At 41.3% G+C, this 19,972-nt stretch overlaps 3 protein-coding genes across 4 annotated transcripts; 1 reads left to right on the top strand and 2 right to left on the bottom strand.

Annotated features, from left to right (window-relative positions):
- Positions 1-2,155: 2,155 nt before the first annotated feature.
- On the top strand, positions 2,156-18,625 carry LOC118288079 (stonustoxin subunit beta-like). Its single transcript, XM_035613861.2, has 8 exons — positions 2,156-2,214; positions 10,314-10,406; positions 16,593-16,635; positions 17,002-17,087; positions 17,248-17,280; positions 17,463-17,525; positions 17,616-17,758; positions 17,845-18,625. The coding sequence occupies exons 4-8, from the start codon at positions 17,006-17,008 to the stop codon at positions 18,274-18,276; spliced, it is 753 nt and encodes a 250-aa protein (XP_035469754.1). The 5' UTR covers positions 2,156-2,214; positions 10,314-10,406; positions 16,593-16,635; positions 17,002-17,005; the 3' UTR covers positions 18,277-18,625.
- LOC118288080 (tripartite motif-containing protein 16-like protein) lies at positions 7,278-9,176 on the bottom strand. Its single transcript, XM_035613864.2, has 5 exons — positions 9,048-9,176; positions 8,463-8,504; positions 8,317-8,379; positions 8,088-8,227; positions 7,278-7,975 (listed from the first exon to the last, which is right to left on the bottom strand). Exons 1-5 carry the CDS (start codon positions 9,094-9,096, stop codon positions 7,565-7,567), a joined length of 705 nt encoding a protein of 234 aa, XP_035469757.1. The 5' UTR covers positions 9,097-9,176; the 3' UTR covers positions 7,278-7,564.
- On the bottom strand, positions 11,064-17,082 carry LOC118288078 (stonustoxin subunit beta). 2 transcript variants are annotated; one of them, XM_035613859.2, is made up of 5 exons: positions 16,571-17,082; positions 12,586-12,618; positions 12,383-12,445; positions 12,145-12,287; positions 11,064-11,839 (listed from the first exon to the last, which is right to left on the bottom strand). In XM_035613859.2, exons 1-5 carry the CDS (start codon positions 16,686-16,688, stop codon positions 11,390-11,392), a joined length of 807 nt encoding a protein of 268 aa, XP_035469752.2. In that variant the 5' UTR covers positions 16,689-17,082; the 3' UTR covers positions 11,064-11,389. The 2 variants fall into 2 exon arrangements, with proteins under 2 accessions (XP_035469752.2, XP_035469753.2); XM_035613860.2 differs by lacking the exon at positions 16,571-17,082 and adding an exon at positions 14,737-16,562.
- Positions 18,626-19,972: the final 1,347 nt, after the last annotated feature.

Below are 19,972 nucleotides of genomic sequence, written 5' to 3'. Positions count from 1 at the left end.
GTCTTTGGGTTTGTGCCTTATGAATTAAAAACAACCAAACAGCTGTTTTTCCTGCCGTGCCCTTTGCATTTTTTGAATATCATTTCTTAGCTCTCCAGATCTAGATTGGGATGCCATTCTTGAAATTATCATCCTTGATAAAGGCCCAAAAATTCAGAGTATGAACAGCTGAGTGCAAAGAATTGAAAGTTTTGTTTAACATGGAAACTGATTCGCTAAGTTTGTACAGTAAATAAAATAACCAAATCCATATGTGCTCAAAATATATTTCTGAGGCTGATATAGGTGATTTTGGTGAACATGTCCAGTGAACTTGTCATTTGTGAGTAGTGAAGAAAGGAAGTAAAATACCTGCATAAAATCGATAGCCAAGATATTTCTAATGTAGCATTTAAATATCAGATATAAAGCCATTGTTTTTTAATGACCCAGTCTAGACTTTAAAAGGTTTCCGCAGATAGGCAAAAGCAGATGATAGGCTCTTATTTAGGTCTTCTGCTGCACTGAGTCAGCGTCTTCTTGGACTTCTTCTTCAAATAATCCCCCAAAATAGAAACTGAGATATGCACTGCTGCACTTGACTTGCGCGGGAAACACTGGAACTAAAAATGCTCAACTCCTCCAGCAGTGAGAAAAGAGCAGGTGTACGCGGGGGTCTAAGGTGAGAGGAGTGACAGCATTTCCAGTCATGACTAGTATTGAAATGTCCACGCGGAAAGCAAAAGCACTCGAAGGAACAGTGAAAGACGAGACTCAGCAGTGGGGCCCCTGCACATGCTCCAGGAGAGCTGGCGTCATTGTTGTACAAGAGGAAGATATCAAAGGCATGTTAAGTGCTATGAGAACAAGGACGATAGGAGAAAAGTCAAGTCTAAATTTGTTCTCATGGGACAGCAGCCTGCAGACCAGGCTGGCTGTTGGAACACTGTTCAAACGTATGACTGTCATGTCTCAAACCCGTGTCACAATCACTGCGTCTGTGAAACCGTGGGCCAGGTATGGCACAACAGTCGAATACTCGAATAGTATTCATGCCATCTTATAATTAGTGTCTCACATGTCCAGGCCATGTGGCATCAACCAGGAAGGTCGCGACCTCAGCTGCCCACGATGTCCAGTTCTCACAGAGGACGCATCAGCCTCTCCTCCAGACATTTACGACCCCTCCTCCCATTTTAGCATACTTCACAGTCAGCCCTGTTGACTGACAGCTGCACGGCTACTTATCATCTCCTGTTACACCCCAAACAACCTGTGGGGCGCTCTCATCCAGGAAGCAGGGGCAGAGGTTTCTGGGCTCATGGGAAATGTGTACTTATCTAGCGCATAACATAACATAAAATGACATAACATGGCATAACATGACATAACGTAATCTGTAATAAATAGAGCCCTGGAGTGGTCAGTATTAAGCAGATAAGAGATTCTATAATAAACAGTCATATGAATCAGAAGTGTGTTTATTGCCAATTGCGTTGTCACATACAAAGCTTTTGCTCTGGTGTTTTGGTGCATAACAAAAGAAATTAAAAAAGCAAGTACAAGGTGAAAGATAAATACATGAACCTAAAGTACAAGAGCAAGTGAAACACAATACGATAAAGTTCTTTATATAAAAATATGTACTGCCACCATTTGTAAGATAGTTTGGCTCAAATGTCAAAGGAAGGTGGTAGGTAGGCAGACATGTTGACTCTTCAAGGTGAATGTTTATTTACAGTGCTCTCCATTACATTTGTAACTTAGTCATAATCAAAAATAAATAAATCTGAAAATGAAAACTCAAACTTGTTCACTTCACAGCACAGCACCGCACAGCACAGCACCACCTGGAGAAGCAACTATGCTCCTGAATATACAGTGTTCAATTCACACCGCCACTCCTTCAGCCCATACCAGTATTTACTGAGGGATGAAACATAGTGACCGTAACACCAAGCAATATTAATTATCATTTAGCGCCTTTCCCAAGCTCATTACATTTCTAAATCACTCTCTGAAAGGCTTGCATCTCGACAGATTTTACTAACAAACAATAAACTATCAAACCATGCGTTTCAACTAAAAAAATAAACCCCTACCAGTTGGTTTAACCCATGATGTCAGCGGTGACATCACACCAACACCATAAAAAACAGGAAATTGTGGGTGGGCCCGAGGCCTCAATCAAACAATAGACCTGCATGGTGGCTCTGAACAAAGGAACAAACAATTGTAAGTATGGACAGAGAAACAAACAATTTAACAATTTCCCAACCTGCAACTTAATGAATATAACTGAAAGTAACTTCTAGCTTTGCTTTAACTTACATAGTGCTTTGATGTGAACTGTAACATTATGCTAACACAAACAAACCCGGGGTGGTGAGTGAAGCGATGTCACCTTAGCAATGCGAAATTATAGCAAAAATGAACACATGTAAAAAATAATATGATGATGTGCAAGATGACTTGTAGGAAGGGAGGAGTGGTGAAAACAGAGATCTCACCCACTTAGTCGCAATGTATAATATGGAATAAATGTAGTTTGTCATTGAGAGTTAAAACATTAAATATACAACATGAAATTTAAAGTCAAATCTTTAAATGAACCAATACATTGTGAAATTATTTTATACTTCATTGAAATTAGGCCAATGCTAATTCATTACAGTAAATTGTATTTCAAAATGTCATTTTTCATGACAGTGGAAACCTGCGTCTGCCCCAAAGACTGTATATATGAATGGAATGACCAGCAGAGGGCGACCAGCACTGGTCAGTTTCTATAGAAGTTTATGTGAAAACGTTTCTGCTTCTCACTTGATGTTTAACATTCATTAAACATTTACACCTTTGGTTTTTTATATTCTCTATATCTAGTTTCAAGTATCCTCCAATTCAATAAGATGTTCATATTTTTTATTTATGGTCCCTTAAGGGTCAAATACACGATAAAGCGTTGGTTTGCATTGGGGTGTGGATACCATGTGATTGACAGCTAGTACCAGTGGGTGCAGGTACATCAGATCTGGTGACAGATCTGATGTTATAACATGTGACACCATGAAATGATTCTGATTTGTGTTGACTAAAATTATACTTTTGTAACTTCTGATATTATTCAAATGTTGTGGAAAAAATGTGAAATTCTAAAGTCATTCCGTACTCATAATGATATTCTCACAATAAGAAAATGTGTACAATAAGGAAAACCTATAGAAAATGCCCCCCCTAATCTCCACATTCTGATCAGGCATTTTTCAAATAATTCATAATCATCAGTCCATACAGTAAGAGGGCTCTTCTATTATGAATTACATGTTAAAAAGGTATTCATTGCAAATATTTTCATTTAGATATGACTGAGTTGTTGGATTGGATCATATTTTATGAGAAATAGAAAATGTATAAGGGGGAGATTATTTAATGCACATTCAGTAAAATCTAAGTTGTCCATACTATGCATTAGATGTTTTGAGCACTGTGTTGTACAGACAGAGAAATTCCAGCAGGTGGCACTGTCTAATAATTTTGTCAATCTCACACAGCTCGACCTGACAGTTATAATTAAAAAAATGTATATTTAAATGATAAAACAAATAATATTATCAGTAGGTAAAATGCATCAAAATGACTAGAATAATGTTACAGGACAAATAATATGTACATTGGAGACATGTGCATTTAATTGTGAAGAGCACCTGACCAAACATGGCTATTCAGAGGTGAACTAACAACGCAGAAAGACACACTAGTCGCACACAAGCTCGTGAATTATTGTCCTCTGAAATGTAGCATCAAATGCTCTAGTTCCGCAATACTGTACTCGAACACGGAATTGTGTAAATGTATTTCAGTTCCTGCAAAAAGATATACAATGATTGACCAGTGAAATATTACGAGAGTCCATGTGTAATATTGTTTTTCAATGTAGTGTGATCATTAGCACATGTGATCCAAACAAAAACAAATATATTGTAGTAACACAAGACTTTTTTTCTTGTTTCCACCTATAATGATTGTACTGATGTGCAATTGATTTGTCGGGGTGTAACAGTCTTATATGTATCATGAGGAAAAATTAAAAAAATATAACTGCAATTACTAACTGGTATGTATTTAGATTAGTTCATATATTTGGCCACTTTCAGTAATGTGTGTTTTTTCCCCCATGACGCCATCTTGTTTTAAACTGTACAACAGTAAATCAAAAACAAACCTTGATCCACTACCCTAGTTATGTACAGAAGCAATGCATGGCCTAGATTCGCAGAGACCGTGAAGATGAGTGAGAGTGGCATGTGCATGTATATCAATACTATAAATGTGTGCGTGTGTCTGTGCGTGTGTTCTGGACATACATACAAAGGCAGAGAGAGAGTAATGTATGAGTGATGCTCCCGCCAGGCCGTGTTAGACTGCAGACAGTTTGAACGTGGACCAGTGGCTGCATGACAGTAAACCTTCCGGGACCAATAGAGTCAGAATAAACGAGCGCTGCATATCATCGACAGCCTGTTGTCGGACCAGATGGGAATAATATCATAGGAGCTCACTGAGAAGATGTAATTTAGAACCAGCTGCTAAACGCGAATCATCGAGCTGTTGCACAAGTGTTCACGCGAAGCTCATACGATAAGATAGGATAAGATGTACCTCTGTTCGTCCCACAATGGGTACATTCCGTTTGATGAGAGGACATGGATATATAAACAGAGAAAAACTGATCCGGATCTTAAATTGTTATTGCGATATCATACACATTTGGCACTTTGAATATTTCACAGGGTTGGTTCATAAAGAAGATAATACATCGGTTTGTTTTGCTGCTTTTGTCGAAAATAAGAACTTTGATTTGGAGTTGTGTTTGTATCCAGAGTCTGTTGAGCCAAGCACACTCTCCCCTACATCCAGTTGGTAATGCTATATGTTGCACTTGCTCTATATAGCTTATACTCTGCTCATGTCGGGCTGAGAGTTACCACTCACTCACATGCCTCGCATAAGCTCACACATCCAGAGACAAACACGCAGGGCGCTGACGCTCTGGGTGACATTATTCTTGGATCATGGTCACCGGCATTTCTTTTTTCCTTTTTTTCTTGCTTAGGGGCCCACTGGGTATTTGTACCTGTCAAAAAGGTTTATCTGTCGAGCTTACCGACTGTAAATTCTCACTTATGCTCATCACGGGAACCACAGCATAAATCAAAGTCTCGGTTAAATATACACACACCGTTATGTTACTATATCTCTGTTGTTTTATCGTCAGCTGAACCAAATGTTTATGTAATGTTTTTTACGGTAGTGAGGTGTCCAGTCTTTTTGGCAGCTGTGGCGAGCTCTATGCACAGCAGAGGAGCAGAGCCTCAGGCCTCCATTCTGCATGAGGCAGCAAATATATATTTTTTCTGCCATAAAAGCAAATAACATAAAATAACGGATCAAAATATCCTTCACCATGGTCCTCAGATCCATGTCAGCTGGAGAGGGAAACACATAGCTGTTACGCGTAGTTGCTGACAAGCGTCACGGCGATTGTCAAGAAAATCAATGAGTGATGAGCTTTTCAAGAGACTTGGACAAAAGATGAGGACAAGTCCGTGTGTGTAGTTTGCAGGGACACACTCGCGGTGATGAATGAGGGCAATCTCAAGCATCATTACAGCTGGGAACATGCAGCAAAACTAGATGGACTCTTGGATGCTCTTGCTCTTGGATACGTGAAGACCCCCTCCAGTCACGTTTTAAAGCATATAAAGATAATCTGCTATGCCTTATATTTTGTTTTTAACATCATGAACCCCAAAAAAAGTTAAAAAAAACCCATCCACTCTCTCTCCCACATTGAGGAGTTCTGAGACTACAGTATGAATATTCATGATATGCAAATAACACAGGCCGCGGCCCCGCCCACCACAGCTTCTCGCCCTAGGTTGACCGGTCGAAGAATGTCCACGATAAAGTCGGCTTGTGGCAACATCGGAGAGATTCAGCCATAAAACTTGCACGAACTGCTAACGCGAACTGTCTGCTGACACACCTGCCGTCCTCTCGCGCGCTGCGTCTGCGTGCACTGGAAGCTCCCGGTTTCTATGCCTACATTTGCATATTCGACAGCGATTGGTTTTCTGTATTTGTGACGTACCAAATCTAGCTTACCCAAGATTTGTTTGAATTTCAAATTGCAGAGAAGTGCACAGAGAGGTCCTACTCCAGGAGAGGCAGGTAGAACAGTTTCTCAGATACAAGTCCCTGTAGTCAATGTCAGACATTTTAGAGGAAAGAGTGGAGGGGGACTTTGAGGCTTTTTTTGCAGAGTTTGCCCAACATGCAGCTTTAACAAAACCGCATCCTGAGAGTGATAGTGTTTTTGTCATGTGGCCAGCGAGCGAATTGCTAAGAAACTGACTCCCTGTTCAGAAGCAGAATTTGTGAAGGAGTCTTGTTGCTGCTGCAGAGCTGCTAAAACTGGACAAAGTGTCAGTTCGCAGAGCGAACATGGCACAAATGATTTAATAAAACACAGAAGGGTGCATCAAAAGAATTGGTTCTCTGGAATACCATCCAACTGGCAATTTTCGTTTCTGGTATCACTGCTGAGTATAGGAGTCTATATACAGCACTTTCTCTTCCACACATCATGCATACATTGCCAGGGGCAATTTAAGGTGGAGTGTCCAAGGTCACCTTGGTCAAATGGACTGGAGTAATGCGGGGATCGAACCATCGACCTTGTGATTAGTGGACAACCCTCTCTAACTCCTGAACCACAGCCGCCCGTGTGTGCCGTCGCTCCTCTGGGCCGGTCTTGAAGCATGTTAAAGGAGGTTGCGTGATGCACTGGGCAACCAGGAGTGTGAATGTTATGTTTGTCCCTGTGCCCCACTTTTAGTTCCCGATAAGTGCATGCATTAGGTGTGAAGGCGGCAGCGGTTGAGGGCCACCTGTTAATGTCGGGAAAGTGATCTTCTGGCTGGAGCCTCTCACATTTCAAAGTGAGCCTCTTCTGCCCACAGCGGAGTGATTCTCACTCCTTCCTCTCCAGAGAGGATCAATGCTGCGAACACTATGCGCTTATCCTTGCACCGCCTTTAGGGAATGATCATGTACAGAACAATGAGAGCCGTTACATCATAAGTTGTCATAAAAAGAAAATGGGCGTAAAATTAGTGGAATTTGGGTTTATTGGGATTATTTTTATACATATATACTGTATATGAGGTTTTACAATGTCATTGCGGTGTGCTTCAAAACCGATTCATAATTGATGAAAACAACTGAGCAAGGAGTAGTTTGGTTTGAATACATGCTTTATTTCAGATTTCATGAAGTCACATGACACTCAACTTTCATAAACATCATTTGCAATATCCAACATGATGCTACAGAACAATCTACAGAGTATATCATACAAAAAAGCATATAGAGTAAATGAAAATAGAAAAATATTTTAATTAATTATGAAGAGTACAATGTTAAGCAATTCCCACAATGAAAACAGAACCGATGCATGTGTGATTCATTTGTTTAAAATCTATTAAGGACCGCCGCATCAACAACACAGATTTGTTACAGCAGTTCATTCTGTTTTCCTCAGTATATTGCACGAGGACTGAATTCCCATCCAGAAACCTGGAAGAATCTTCTTCTCGATTATCGTCTTAACTCCATGCAACAGCTTAACCTCCCTCTCTGCTCCCTCGCCAGTTACAGTGTAAAAGTTTATTATCCCTGCAGGCTGGTCAATGTAAACTCCAATTGTGGAGCAGTACGGGACATTGTTTATGTCTTTGTTTACGCCGTTGAACCAGATCTGGTAACACGATCCTAACCAACACAGACCCCAGGACTCCTCATTTTCTCCCAAGCCGCTTGGCCCAGAATCTGCCCTCCTTCCTGCTCCTTCATAAGAGGCTCCGATTACCACCCAGCCCGAGTGCTGCACCTCCCAGTAAGCCCTCATGTTCCACAAAGCCTCTTTGCACAGCACCTTTAAGGAAAATGATTAAAAAAAAACGAGGAACAGAGATAAAAAAAACGTTTGTTCCTTACCAAGTAGCAAGTACTGTAACTACATGTTTGTATTCTTTTTTCCAACTTACCTGTGGAGAGTACTCGTATCTCTCTGGTCGATCCAGGACAGGACAGACCTCCTCAGTTCTGCGACACACTTTAGACCCGCTTTCAGAAATCCACAACATCTTGTTGGCAGTCTTATCGTCCAAAGACAAACTAATCCAATCTACAGGAAAGAATTAAGCATGAAAAGTTACGTTTTAACCACCAGTGAATCCTGAGCAATCAAGTACTTGAGAAACAACCTGCTCTTACATTTCATGAGCTCAGCTCTGCTCGTCGGCTCTGGGATACCCGGCACATAGACACTGACTTTTTCTGCAAGGAAAGGAAACAGGCTTTAATACAGTAAGTAACTAACTAATGCACTTATAAGCCAACGCATGCACCAAATCCATTACCTGCATTGATCTTCTCTTTCTTGTTGGGTTTAATTTTCTTCCCTAAAAATGTTAAGGTCAAAGGTCAAATTGCGAGCAGCTGAAACGTTGTTTCCTGTTTCACACAAACACATGACTTACCACACACAGCCCGTTAACAATCCTGAAACGATTCCACTTGATGAGGAATCGGAGAAGCATTTTTCAAAGTATGTAGTATCTGTAAGGTTTTCCTACTTGTTACATCACTAATGAGTGAAACCTTTAATGTGACAAAAAAACAATTTCAGTATCTATCACGGGGGAAAAAGTAGTTCTGTGTCACGCATTTTCAATCCTGTAAATGTATGGAGCGTTTCAGACATGTGAACATACACATTTTTAACACGACAATTTAAAATCCTTTTCTGCGAGTACAGGGGATGAAATCGTCAAATCACCATCCCTGTGTGTCTGATACCTATGTTACATTCGGCAATAATGCCTTAACAGATGACATTATACTCTTTCAAAATACTGTAGAATGCAAATGTTTGTTCCAATGCAAATGCATTAATTTTCATAGTACATCTGATAATTTTGCATCATACACACAAATTGTTTCACCTGGTTTGTTCTCAGAAATGATTACTGCAGAATTAGGTCTGCTGGGCATCTTGGTGGTGGTGGTGTGCTAATAATCCACGTCCAAATTCTTCCACTGAATCCAGAGGAAAGGCCGAGCAAAGTCTCCGTCTTCCACTAAGACATTTATACCCTCAGTGAAGATGAGATGAGGTGGGGGTGGGGGAGGGGGCACCTGAAGGAGGTGTTGGGGACAGTGGGAGGCTTCTCACTGGGCGATCAACGGGGGGCAGCACTTGACTTTGACAAATGAGGCTAACGCAGATATTTGACACCGATGGAATTTCAGGAGTCCGTTCAAAACAAGGCTGCTCACATGACTGACCGTAACATTCAGAAACCAACTCGTCAGTGTCTAGTCTAATTTAGTTTAGTAGATACTTCATTTATCCCTTGGGGAAATTCAGGCATCCAGCAGCATTTACAAACATACATACATTAAACGTACATCAATCCTACATAAAATAAAAATACAGAATTAAATTCAATATTAAACTATAACTATAAAAACTAGCTTATTACTACAGTGCAAAACGAAAGAGTTTTTCAGTCTGTTGGTGGAGCTGGACTGGGACAGCAGTCGGCCACTGAACACACTCCTCTGCCTGGTGAAGGTGTTGTGCAGTGGGTGGTTGGCATTGTCCAGTATGGACAGCAGTTTGTCCAGGGTCCTTTTTTCTGCCACTGTCACCAGAGAGTCCAGCTCTGTGGCCACCACTGAGCCAGCTCTCCTCAGCAGTCTGTCCAGTCGACCAGCGTCTCCCTTCTTGCTGCTTCCTCCCCAGCAGGCCGCGGCATAAAAGAGGACGCTGGCTCACCCGATCCTTGGTGATGATGGTAGGGAGGAGGGTTGGCGGTGAGGAGGGGGGTGAACTGTCCATGGGTGTGGAGGGTGGGGGCGGACTGCGGTCTGAGGTGGTGATGGACATGGTGGTGGCGTTGGGCGAGATGATGGACATGGCGGGGGGTGTGAAGTGGGCCGTCGTTGTTTGTGGGAGCTGGAGTATCAAACCTGTTAAAAACCAGGCTCCCAGCATCCCCCTCTCCTGTGATGTTGCCCTTCTTCTTGCAGCCTGTGATGGTTTTCATGCCATCCCAGACCTCCCTCATGTTGTTGTGCTGCAGCTTCTGTTCTACCTTCCTTCTGTAGTCCTCCTTTGCCTCTCTCACGTGGACCTTGAGTTCCCCCTGTACGCGCTTCAGCTCCTCTCTGTCACCATCCCTGAATGCCCTCTTTTTCCTGTTCAGAATTTCCTCGACATTACTGGTGATCCAGGGCTTGTTATTGGGGAAGCAGCGTGCCGTTCTAGTGGGGACCACAACATCCATGCAGAAGTTCAGGTAGTCAGTAATGCAGTGTGTGACCCCCTCGATGTCCTCACCATGTGCTTCCTGCAAGACGCTCCAGTCAGTACATTCAAAGCAGTCCCTCAGAGCCTCCGCTGTCCCAGGAGACCATTTCCTGAAGGAGCGTGTGGTTGTGGTCTGTCTCTGGATCAGTGGTTTGTACTGCGGCGTAAGCAGAACCAGGTTATGATCAGACTTTCCCAGTGGGGGTAGAGGAGTGGCAGTGTAAGCTTGTCGCCAGCAAGAGTGGGACAAGTGACAGCAGAGTCCCCCAAAGTCACCTCAGTCGAACTCAACAGAGTAGATGTTGACCTACAGTGTGTGGCAGATAATGATTTATGGTCCATGCATTTATTTTTAATTGTGCTTGTGAAAAGTGAGCCGCAACAATGTTTTAATGAATATAGGATTTTTTTCCTCAGGATGAGCAGAACAATTCACCATAAATCTGATGAATAAATCACCGGGAAATCTTTACTGGTGCCAATATGGAGATCCGGCGGAGAATAATGGCTTAAGGAAATGAAAATGTGTGATTTTTCAAAACACCTTTTTCTTTAATGACCAATTTGCTTGAAAAGTCGACTGATGAAATACATCCATGTGCAGCACTACATTAATATTTGCATTAACAAACCAAATGACAAAATGTGTGACACTAGGGCGATTTTATTTTTTTCTCCTATACATTCTTTGCAACCAATGACAATACAGTGATACAAATATATACAAACATATCAGTATAAAACCTGCCCTGTGGTTTCAGGAAAGTCAAAAAAGAAAGGAAGGTCAAAGATGAATCGCTACCTGATTGCATTTTGTTCCCTTTATTGAAATGCACTAAACCATTTACTGTATATCTGAGATTAACTCCCCTATCTACACTATTGTCTTATCGTGATGTAGGGGCATTATCCACACCTTATTAGAATATAATGGGATAGTTTCACTTCAGCTCATGACTTCAACACATGATTTTAAAATGTCGATTCTGTCCCTAACTCCTCCTTCTGTATGACTGAACAGCGAGACTGTGTCGCTATCCAGAAACCCGGTATCATTCTCTGCTTGAAGGTGCTTCTAACCTGCTGCAAAAGTTTCACCTCCTTTCCTTCTGCGCCCTCCTCTACCTCCTTCACCTCCTCTACAGCATAGAAATTAAGGACACCAGCGGGCTGGTCAAGGTACACACCTATTACAGAGCACTTAGGAACATCCATGATCTCTATATTGTGGCCTTTGTGCCAGGCGTGGTAGCTGGATCCGCACCAGCCGATTCCCCAGGACTCTTCGTTCTCTCCCAGGCCACAGGATCCATCGCTGTTCCTCCTTCCTGCGCGTTCGTACGCAACCCCGACGACAACCCACCCCGAAAACTCCACCTCCCAGTAGCCTCGGAAGCCCAGGATGCCCTCCTTGCAAAGAACCTTGTGGAGCATGAAGGAGAATAACATCGCAGTTAAGAGGTTACCTTACATAACCTGTGTATTAGGATGGCTGCCACTAAGGAGTAAGTTAGATTAGCCATGCCTTCTCTGGTTTGCAGATGACTCATGATTTAAATATACACACAGAACAGCCCTCAGGTCCATATCTGTATTTTACAATCACATGATGAGCAGGGGGATAGCAAGTCCATGGCACTCTTGTATCATTTTACATCCCTCTTGAACATTCTAAATTCTTTAATATCAGACCAAATGAATGTAAATGTAATGTCGTTTTACTGTACCTGTGGAGCATACTCGTATCTCTCTGGTCTATCCAAGACGGGGCAATTCAAATCATCAGTCATACGGGCCACTTTAGTACCGCCCTCTGTGATCCACAGAGTCTTGTTAGCTGTCTTGTCATCCAGGGAGAAGTTGATCCAGTCTGAAATCATAACACCAGGAAGAAATTTAAAGAAAAACTCATATTTGGACCATATTGTGTAATCGTAGATGCACGCAAAAGAGTGGAAATCTCACGTTTGATTAAATCAGCTCTGCTTTTGGGCTCTGGGATGTTTGGTTCATAGGCTGGAGTCTTTTCTGAGGTGTGAGTGACAGAGTGAAAATCAATTAATATCAGACAAGTTCAGAAGAGGCCAATAATTGATGTGCAGTACAAAATATATATATGAAAAACAAATACTTGTGATCCTGTGGTCAGATGGAGATGCCTGTCTTACCTGTGGGTGAGTTCCCAGCTTTGACTTTTTTTGCTACAAGAAAAACAAAAAAATAAAAGCAAAAATGTGTTCTCACCAGGGCAACCAGTATTTAGATGAAAACAGTCGGCCGTTGTGAATACCATAGGCTACAGTATACATCAGGTGTGTGGCAACAGGTGATTAAGTGAGCTTCTGTAAAATGGCGTATACTTAGAAAACTATCTGCCTCTGTCAGATCAACATATCAGCAACTGCATGCTTTCTGCACCCAGTGGTTGATTCATGCCAGGCGTTTGGAATTACCAAGATACCTCACATGCTGCAGCGTTGGCTCCTGTCACTGCAGAGTGCCGCATGAAATTTTTTTCTGAGCTTTTTACGAGATGAGAAGGCAAGACAATTATGAATAGGAATGAACAATTCTATAAATGGAATTTATTATAATTATTATTATTATTATCCATTGGTTGTTTCCTGAGGTACATTACAACCAGTAGAGTTTGTGAAAGTCACAAAAAAAAGTAACAAGTTGCATTTTGAATTTAGTCTGAAATCTAAATGTTTGGGTAGAGTTTGTAATGCTCAAAGATCCGTAATTCTTGCAACTTGCTTTTCCCCCCAAAGTTAATAACTTAGTGATTTCATTTATTAGAATGATCTTATATTAATTCAGACTTATCACAATGAAGTCTGCCAAGCATTTTGATTTTGGATAAAGATTGATTACAGGCAGCAGGAATATGTAATAACTTTCCCCGAAGTAATAAATTATTGTTGCATAACAGGCCTAATGCCAATGTTTCGTAACTAATACTTTGGTATCATGTGCAATGCGGTGTCCAGTTCTTTGTTTAGGATGAAGATCAATAAGAGTCACTCAGTCCCCATAGCATTAAAACGTCAACGTCGACGAACATAAATAATGTGCTTTATTTATATCCGCAAGCATCGTCGCCTCCAAAACAAACAATCTACTTCATTCACACATCGGAATCAGCTCAGAATGATAACGAGACGAAGAATTTTGAAAATGAAATTAAATAAAATGAATAGCAAAAACCATGACGCAGGTTTTGCTCTGAGTGCGGAGACAAAGAGTTCAAGGTGAGGCTGCACTCCCCCAACGCATTTAAATCTACTCATTATCTGCAGGTTTCAAACTTAACGGTTATTTTTACACCATGCAGTATGCGTGTCATGTCTAAATGAGCTGATATTTATCTCTCGCTCTGTCCACTGGAGGCCGAAGGAGACCAATACGAGAATGTTAAGCCACCTGCCTGGATATAGCTCAAGCTGGTGCAAAAAAAACAAAAACTGTTTTGTTTGGCCTCATTACAACTTGACACCAAACAAAACGCTAAAGCCTCATCCCCACTGTGCCAAGCTGTACGGCGCTTGTTAGCCAAGCTGGTGTGGGATTTGCCTGACTATTTTTTTCTTTAAAAGAAAATAAATAGATGATAATGCAACTGTCTCAATGGCAAGAATATAAACTTTCAATTTAAAGAAGTATATTTTTGATTTCAAGCAAGACGCTGGAAAAAACAATTACACTGAAATTTCTGCTTTAAGTAATACATGTTAGTTTTAAGACTACTACTGCAAACTTCTACAAAGTACATATACGTTTACTGTGATTTCCCTACCTTCATTTGACATGATAATACAATCTGTAAATTAGAGGCTGACTCTTTGGTCCTGCTCAATGCCAACAGTTTACTGTATACTGTACATGGAGCATTTAAAAAAAAAAAATACAGCATTATGAAATTGTTTTTTTAACGCCAATCTTGTTGAAACTGGCAGACCCTTGCGCCCAGTCAACATAATCTCATAACCACAAATGAAATCAATTAGTGAATTATTGCATTTTTCACACAGACATATACACATATGGATCAGTCATTCAGGATCTGCCACAGAGGATAATTTTTTAAAGCCTCCCTGTCACAGACACAGAAAGTGGTTATTAGATTGGTTAAGCATTCATTCTAACCAACGCATGCTGCAGAAAAGGTGATGACCCTTGAAATATTCTAAAAAAAACAACTAATCGGGTCATCAGAGTTGATGAAAAATTAATTGGATTTTGCAGCAAAAACTAAGTATCAAATACCAAAAACCCAATGGTTCTAAATTGTGCGAAATGCAGAAAATAAAGTTCACCTTTATCCGACTTCCGGCTGTCAGAAATAAGTCTTGTTGTGGCAGGCATCTTCGAGTCCAGCTTGAGGTGGGACTAAGTGTTTAAGCTGCGGAAGAGCCAGTCTCAGCCTGGTGTCACCGGTCTCTCTGGGTATTATGAGTTGCCTGTTGGCTCCAGAGTGTGACAACTTAATGCCACTCTTATATACCTTTAATGCATGTCAGAGGTGAAGGAATCAGAGCTGGTGGCGTGGACATGAGTGTGAGATAAAGCTTGCCAAAAAGGAAGTGGTGGTGGGGGGGACTTGAGTCCTGTAACTGGAGCAGTGTGTGTGTGTATTTTTTTCCTTAAAAAGGTTGGATGGATGCTTGGATGTCTTGAGGTCATCCCCTAATAACGAGCAAACCCCGCCCTCCTCACACCACATCAGTACCGCCGCTCTTGTCACATTGCACGGTGACAGCATTGATGCATTTGGCAAGCACTCGCATGATTATGCAGATTTGAATCTTCACAGGAGGTTTCCTGGTATTAGACATTAAGCAGTGTGAGAACCGACAGGTGCAAATGTATATAGAATATAATCAGGTTTCATCAGTGTAACATGTCAGAATGGGCATTATATAAGAGAAATGATCGATTTTATGTAATAAAAAAACATTTATGGCAACATGTATTCTCCTGTTCTTACATTTGAAATGTAAAGATTTGTGTTAGAAATACTTATTTTGGTCAAACTTTGAATTCATTACATATGTATGAATATCGTTAGAAAAGGTTAAGTGCTTAAGAAGTTTTGTCGTAAGTTTAGCGTCCTATTTTAATATTGTATCAAGAATAAAGTTTTTTTTCACCTAACACCATTACTTTATTGCATAGGCTTTCACATTACGTACACATTAAGTACAAACTTTGTACACATACATTTTTTTTTTTTTTTTTTTTACTTTATTACACTACAACCCAGTGTAACACAAATGCGTAGACGACCAAGGCACTTGACTGTAGGTTGCACGCTCTTGACCCGCATTATCACTTCGACCATTTACCATCCCAAATGCCTCGCTGCACATGGCCTGGGTAACAAGGAAAAAGTATGTCACTGGTCATAAACCCTTCCTTAAGATATGCCCTCCACTGCAGCCGGCGTGTCTGAGGTGTTTTCGTCACCCTGCCAAACCTTTAGTCAAGGCTGTCTCGTCCTTCTAGCCTTCCTGCCGGCCGAGCAGATGACTGATGGGGGCACTGATTATAGTGTAGCTGACATGCTAAACAGTAGACACCGGGGACTGTGGTGTCGGGGCTGTCCAACACTGCCCACTGGGATTGTGGATAAGCGGGGTTTGCCTGCGTCACCCATCTGAGCTCCCCTTATTCTCTTCTCATGGGCCAAAATAAACCAGAGAAACCAGACTGCTGACAGACAAGCGATCTCTGCCAAAACACTGAGCTGTGACCCCTCGTCAGAGGCTGATCTGCATGTTCAAGGCCGTGATTTGAATTTTTTAACCTTTCAAAGGTCCGAGTGTTTCACTTTGAGATGGAATTATCTTTGAATTTATTATATATGTCCAATGGGAAAGAACTCAAAAGTACTTGTAAGACCTGCTTGAATTATGATTTCACTGGGATGCACTGCGCTGATAACTTGACATTTGGATTCACATCACTTCCTTGGGACCCAATCAATAAACACTAGATGAGTAGTAGAAGCACAGGAAATGCCCACAAGAACAATATATTACAATGCACTGCAACGCCTCTCTTTTGTGTCTAAACAAAATATGAACAATACAAAATCTGCCACAAATAACAGTCAAAGGACACAAGAGAAAACCAAGTTTAAATCTTTACCTTGACATTCTCTTCTCGACAGATTACTGATGAAGTCTACTCCAACTGAAACCCGCCGGAACCAGGTGCCTCCTCTCTCAACACCATTTCTGAAAGGTCTCCTTTCTGTTCTTTTCATTTCTCCGCTCTGTGCAGGATGCCCTCGCTCCTGAAAGAGGCATCCGTCTCCATGATGTGTGTTCAATTATAAAGAGATGACAGGGTGATTGATAAAACAAATTCAGAACTCTGCAGATAAATACGAGTCAGTGGGTCAGGCGTTGGCGCTGACACGCACATCCTGGTTTAGCAGGCTCCATGGCACGCCCATTAGTGAGCTCATTATCTCCACATACCTCACCAAACTTTCTCATAGGAAGCCCCAGTGGCCCCACAACCTTTAATGCCGCCGTTCCTGATGGTATATAAAGAAGTAATTTGCATCCTTGCAGCAATATGCTGCTGACAGACAGAGGGGCGATAAAGATGCCAACCAGCGATCCCAGTGCGGGAATCATGCCTGCAACCGGCAGACCTGGTGAGAGAGAGCTCCTGTATTAATCATATAAGTTATAAGTTATAAATTGATGACTTTTCTGGCAGATTATGTTTGGTATTTCTTGGTATGAAATGTTCTTATATTTACACGTACCCAATAAATGCAGAACTGGCGGTCACACTTGTTTTTATATTTACAGGCAGGAAATCTAAAGATGCGGCTTCTCCCACAGGTGAGGTTTCAAAGTAGAACTTTGGAAGTACTACTCTCAATGTTTGACGGAGTAACCTGAACATGCTGAAAGTGTACCTTTACTTTTTGGCTTTATTTTCTGCTATTGCTTATCACCATGTTAGTATCACCTTTAATTCGCTCGCAGCTTCCCTCCTCAATGTGGCTTTTCTTATCATTCAGAAAACATACCAGACTACGAGCCAAACATCCCTGAGCCCACATGCAGAGCTGATCTTCTAAAATGTAAGAACAGTCATTTGACGCTTTTCCAACTATGGTTTCTGCAACTTCCCGTTCTGGAGGTGATGGGTGCATTTTCTCCACATCCCACAGACTGGATCAAACTTTCCCTGGATGACAAGACAGCCAATAAGATGCTGTGGATCACACAGGGTGGATCCAAGGTGTCACGCAGGACTGATGATGTCACTTGTCCCGTCCTGGACAGACCAGAGAGATATGAGCATGTCCCTCAGGTGAATTTTATACAACAGTCAGATATTTGAATGTTATGTTTATTTCTTTGTGTTCAACTATTTTTTTCTTTCTCTCTCCATTCGAGGTTCTTTGCAAAGAAGGTATCCTGGGCTTCCGCGCCTACTGGGAAGTTGAATATTCAGGATGGGTGGTTGTCGGAGTCGCCTTTGAAGGGGCAGGGAGGAGGGGAAGCGACGGACCCTGCGGGCTGGGAGAAAACGAGCAGTCATGGGGTCTTGGGTGGGGTGGATCCCACTACCAGTTGTGGTTCAATGGCATCAACACAGAAATCTGGGACATTCCCCAGTGCACCACCATCGGGATTTACCTTGACCATCCAGCTGGTGTCATCAATTTTTACGCAGTTGAAGAGGTGAAGGAGGGAGAGGAGGGTCACGAGGGCAGGAAGGAGATCAGACTGCTGCAGCAGATCAAGAACTCCTTTCAGGGGAGATTGTTGCCCGGTTTCTGGGTAGGACAAAAGTCATCATGTACGTTGGTTAAACAAGAGGAGTGAAGGAAAACATTTTTTTCTCCATTTCCATATCTTACATTTCCACTCAAACTTCACTTACAATACATATCAATAACCCAAACTAAGTCTGCAACAGACTCTTTGGGATAACTGAAATTAAAAGAATGATGCATGTATACAGAATATTTCTATATATATATACGCATGCATTCATCATGAAGCTGCTACTTATTTAATAGTTTGTGCATATTGTCTTTATTATGTCACAACTGAATGTTAACTTTGATGATTGGAGGCATATACTTTAATGTTTTTATAGATTGTAATGTTGCGCACTGTATATTCCAGCAATATATGTAATATCTGTACTTAAAAAAAATAAAATCCATTACTCTGTGTAACTTCATCTAATTGAAAATACTTGAAGTTTGAACGTCATCATGAATCTCGAAGATTTTGAACAGAAGTTAATTAAAAATGAAAATGGCAGCCGTCTTGCATTGCTCTCATCAGTAGTAACAATTAAGAAGAATGACATGTGATTGATTGTATTTATGCTTAAGGTTATAGAGATTACACAACTGAGATTAATGAAGAGAGAGTTATTAATGTTTAAAATTTAAATTTGCCAAATATCTACCAATATGACCATGGTCCAGTGTAGTTCATGGAACCACATTACAGTCCATTCACTTTTTTGAATGACTATGAATATACATTAACACAAACACAAACACCTAAAGATCCAAGGTACAGTATCTCAACATCTGCAAACTTCCCAAATCCCTAATGTAACAAATTTGATCCTTTTCAAGCTAACCAATTAAGGGAAAAGGAGCAAAAGAAAGAATACGCTTCAGTTTTCACCAACTGCTAGGCTAGTGTACCCGCTAAGAGGTGAGACAAGACACAAGACTTTTTCAGGCTGCATTGCTTTGTGTTATCCTCAGTTGAGAGGTCATGATTTATAAATACAAGTTAACACCGCGGGAACCTTAATCCATCAATGTCATGTGAAGCATTCAATGTCTTCCATACCTGCAGCTGCTCTGGATATTTCATTCTTCACCCTCCACTGTTAACACTAAGCAGTGGCAGGGGGGGGGGGGGGGGGGGGGGGGGGGGGGGCAGAGGATTTGGCTGGTGACATGAAAGCAAATCCCGAAGGCAATAAACAAGATCACATGTGAGAAGCCAAATGAGGCCAATGAGGGAGCATGAATGGAGGAGAGGACCTTAGGAAATACAAAACAGAAGATGCAGGACAAAACTCATACTCACTTAATTTACAATAAGAAATAGATTTATTAATGCTCTTTTTTTTGAGGCACAACTTGCACTAAGCCAAAAGAACCAGACTCTAACCTGAAGGTGCCTCTGATGAGGTGCAGTGAAGTTAGTCCATATTTGATAATTTTTTATGTACCCTCTTATGATTCTTGATCTTTTTGGAGCAATATCTTCAGGGTTTAATGCGCTTATTGTAAGTTGCTTTGGACAAAAGCTACATGAATTTAATGTAATGCAATGAAATGGCTGCTCATATTTCGCGACCACCACCACAGATGCCTTCAAGGTGTGTTGAAGAAAATCACATACGTATACTACCAAGATTACCCGAGAATTTCAAAAGGAGAAGGATAAGGACGAATGATTTCGATTTTTGTCATATCATTTCTATAGCGTGCGTAAATATCACCTCGTCACAGGGATGACTTACACAGTGCAATAAAAAGTT

Source organism: Scophthalmus maximus, chromosome 16 (genome assembly GCF_022379125.1).
Source record: "Scophthalmus maximus strain ysfricsl-2021 chromosome 16, ASM2237912v1, whole genome shotgun sequence".
In the NCBI taxonomy this organism is placed as follows: Eukaryota; Metazoa; Chordata; class Actinopteri; order Pleuronectiformes; family Scophthalmidae; genus Scophthalmus; species Scophthalmus maximus.
This window is presented reverse-complemented; position numbering and strand designations above follow the sequence as displayed.

Bases quoted from the DNA above. Each gene is read 5' to 3' on its own strand.
- LOC118288079 (XM_035613861.2), top strand. From the start codon at position 17,006: ATGCTGCTGACAGACAGAGGGGCGATAAAGATGCCAACCAGCGATCCC. The intron at 17,526-17,615 runs GTAAGAACAGTC...CACATCCCACAG, and splicing joins CAGAGCTGATCTTCTAAAAT to ACTGGATCAAACTTTCCCTG. The intron at 17,759-17,844 runs GTGAATTTTATA...TCTCCATTCGAG, and splicing joins GATATGAGCATGTCCCTCAG to GTTCTTTGCAAAGAAGGTAT.
- LOC118288078 (XM_035613859.2), bottom strand. From the start codon at position 16,688: ATGAAAAGAACAGAAAGGAGACCTTTCAGAAATGGTGTTGAGAGAGGA. The intron at 12,619-16,570 runs GTAAAGATTTAA...TTTTTCTTGTAG, and splicing joins GTCGAGAAGAGAATGTCAAG to CAAAAAAAGTCAAAGCTGGG. The intron at 12,288-12,382 runs GTGAGATTTCCA...TTATGATTTCAG, and splicing joins CAGAGCTGATTTAATCAAAC to ACTGGATCAACTTCTCCCTG.
- LOC118288080 (XM_035613864.2), bottom strand. From the start codon at position 9,096: ATGCCCAGCAGACCTAATTCTGCAGTAATCATTTCTGAGAACAAACCA. The intron at 8,380-8,462 runs GTAATGGATTTG...CTTTCCTTGCAG, and splicing joins GAAAGAGAAGATCAATGCAG to AAAAAGTCAGTGTCTATGTG. The intron at 7,976-8,087 runs GTAAGTTGGAAA...TTTTCCTTAAAG, and splicing joins GATACGAGTACTCTCCACAG to GTGCTGTGCAAAGAGGCTTT.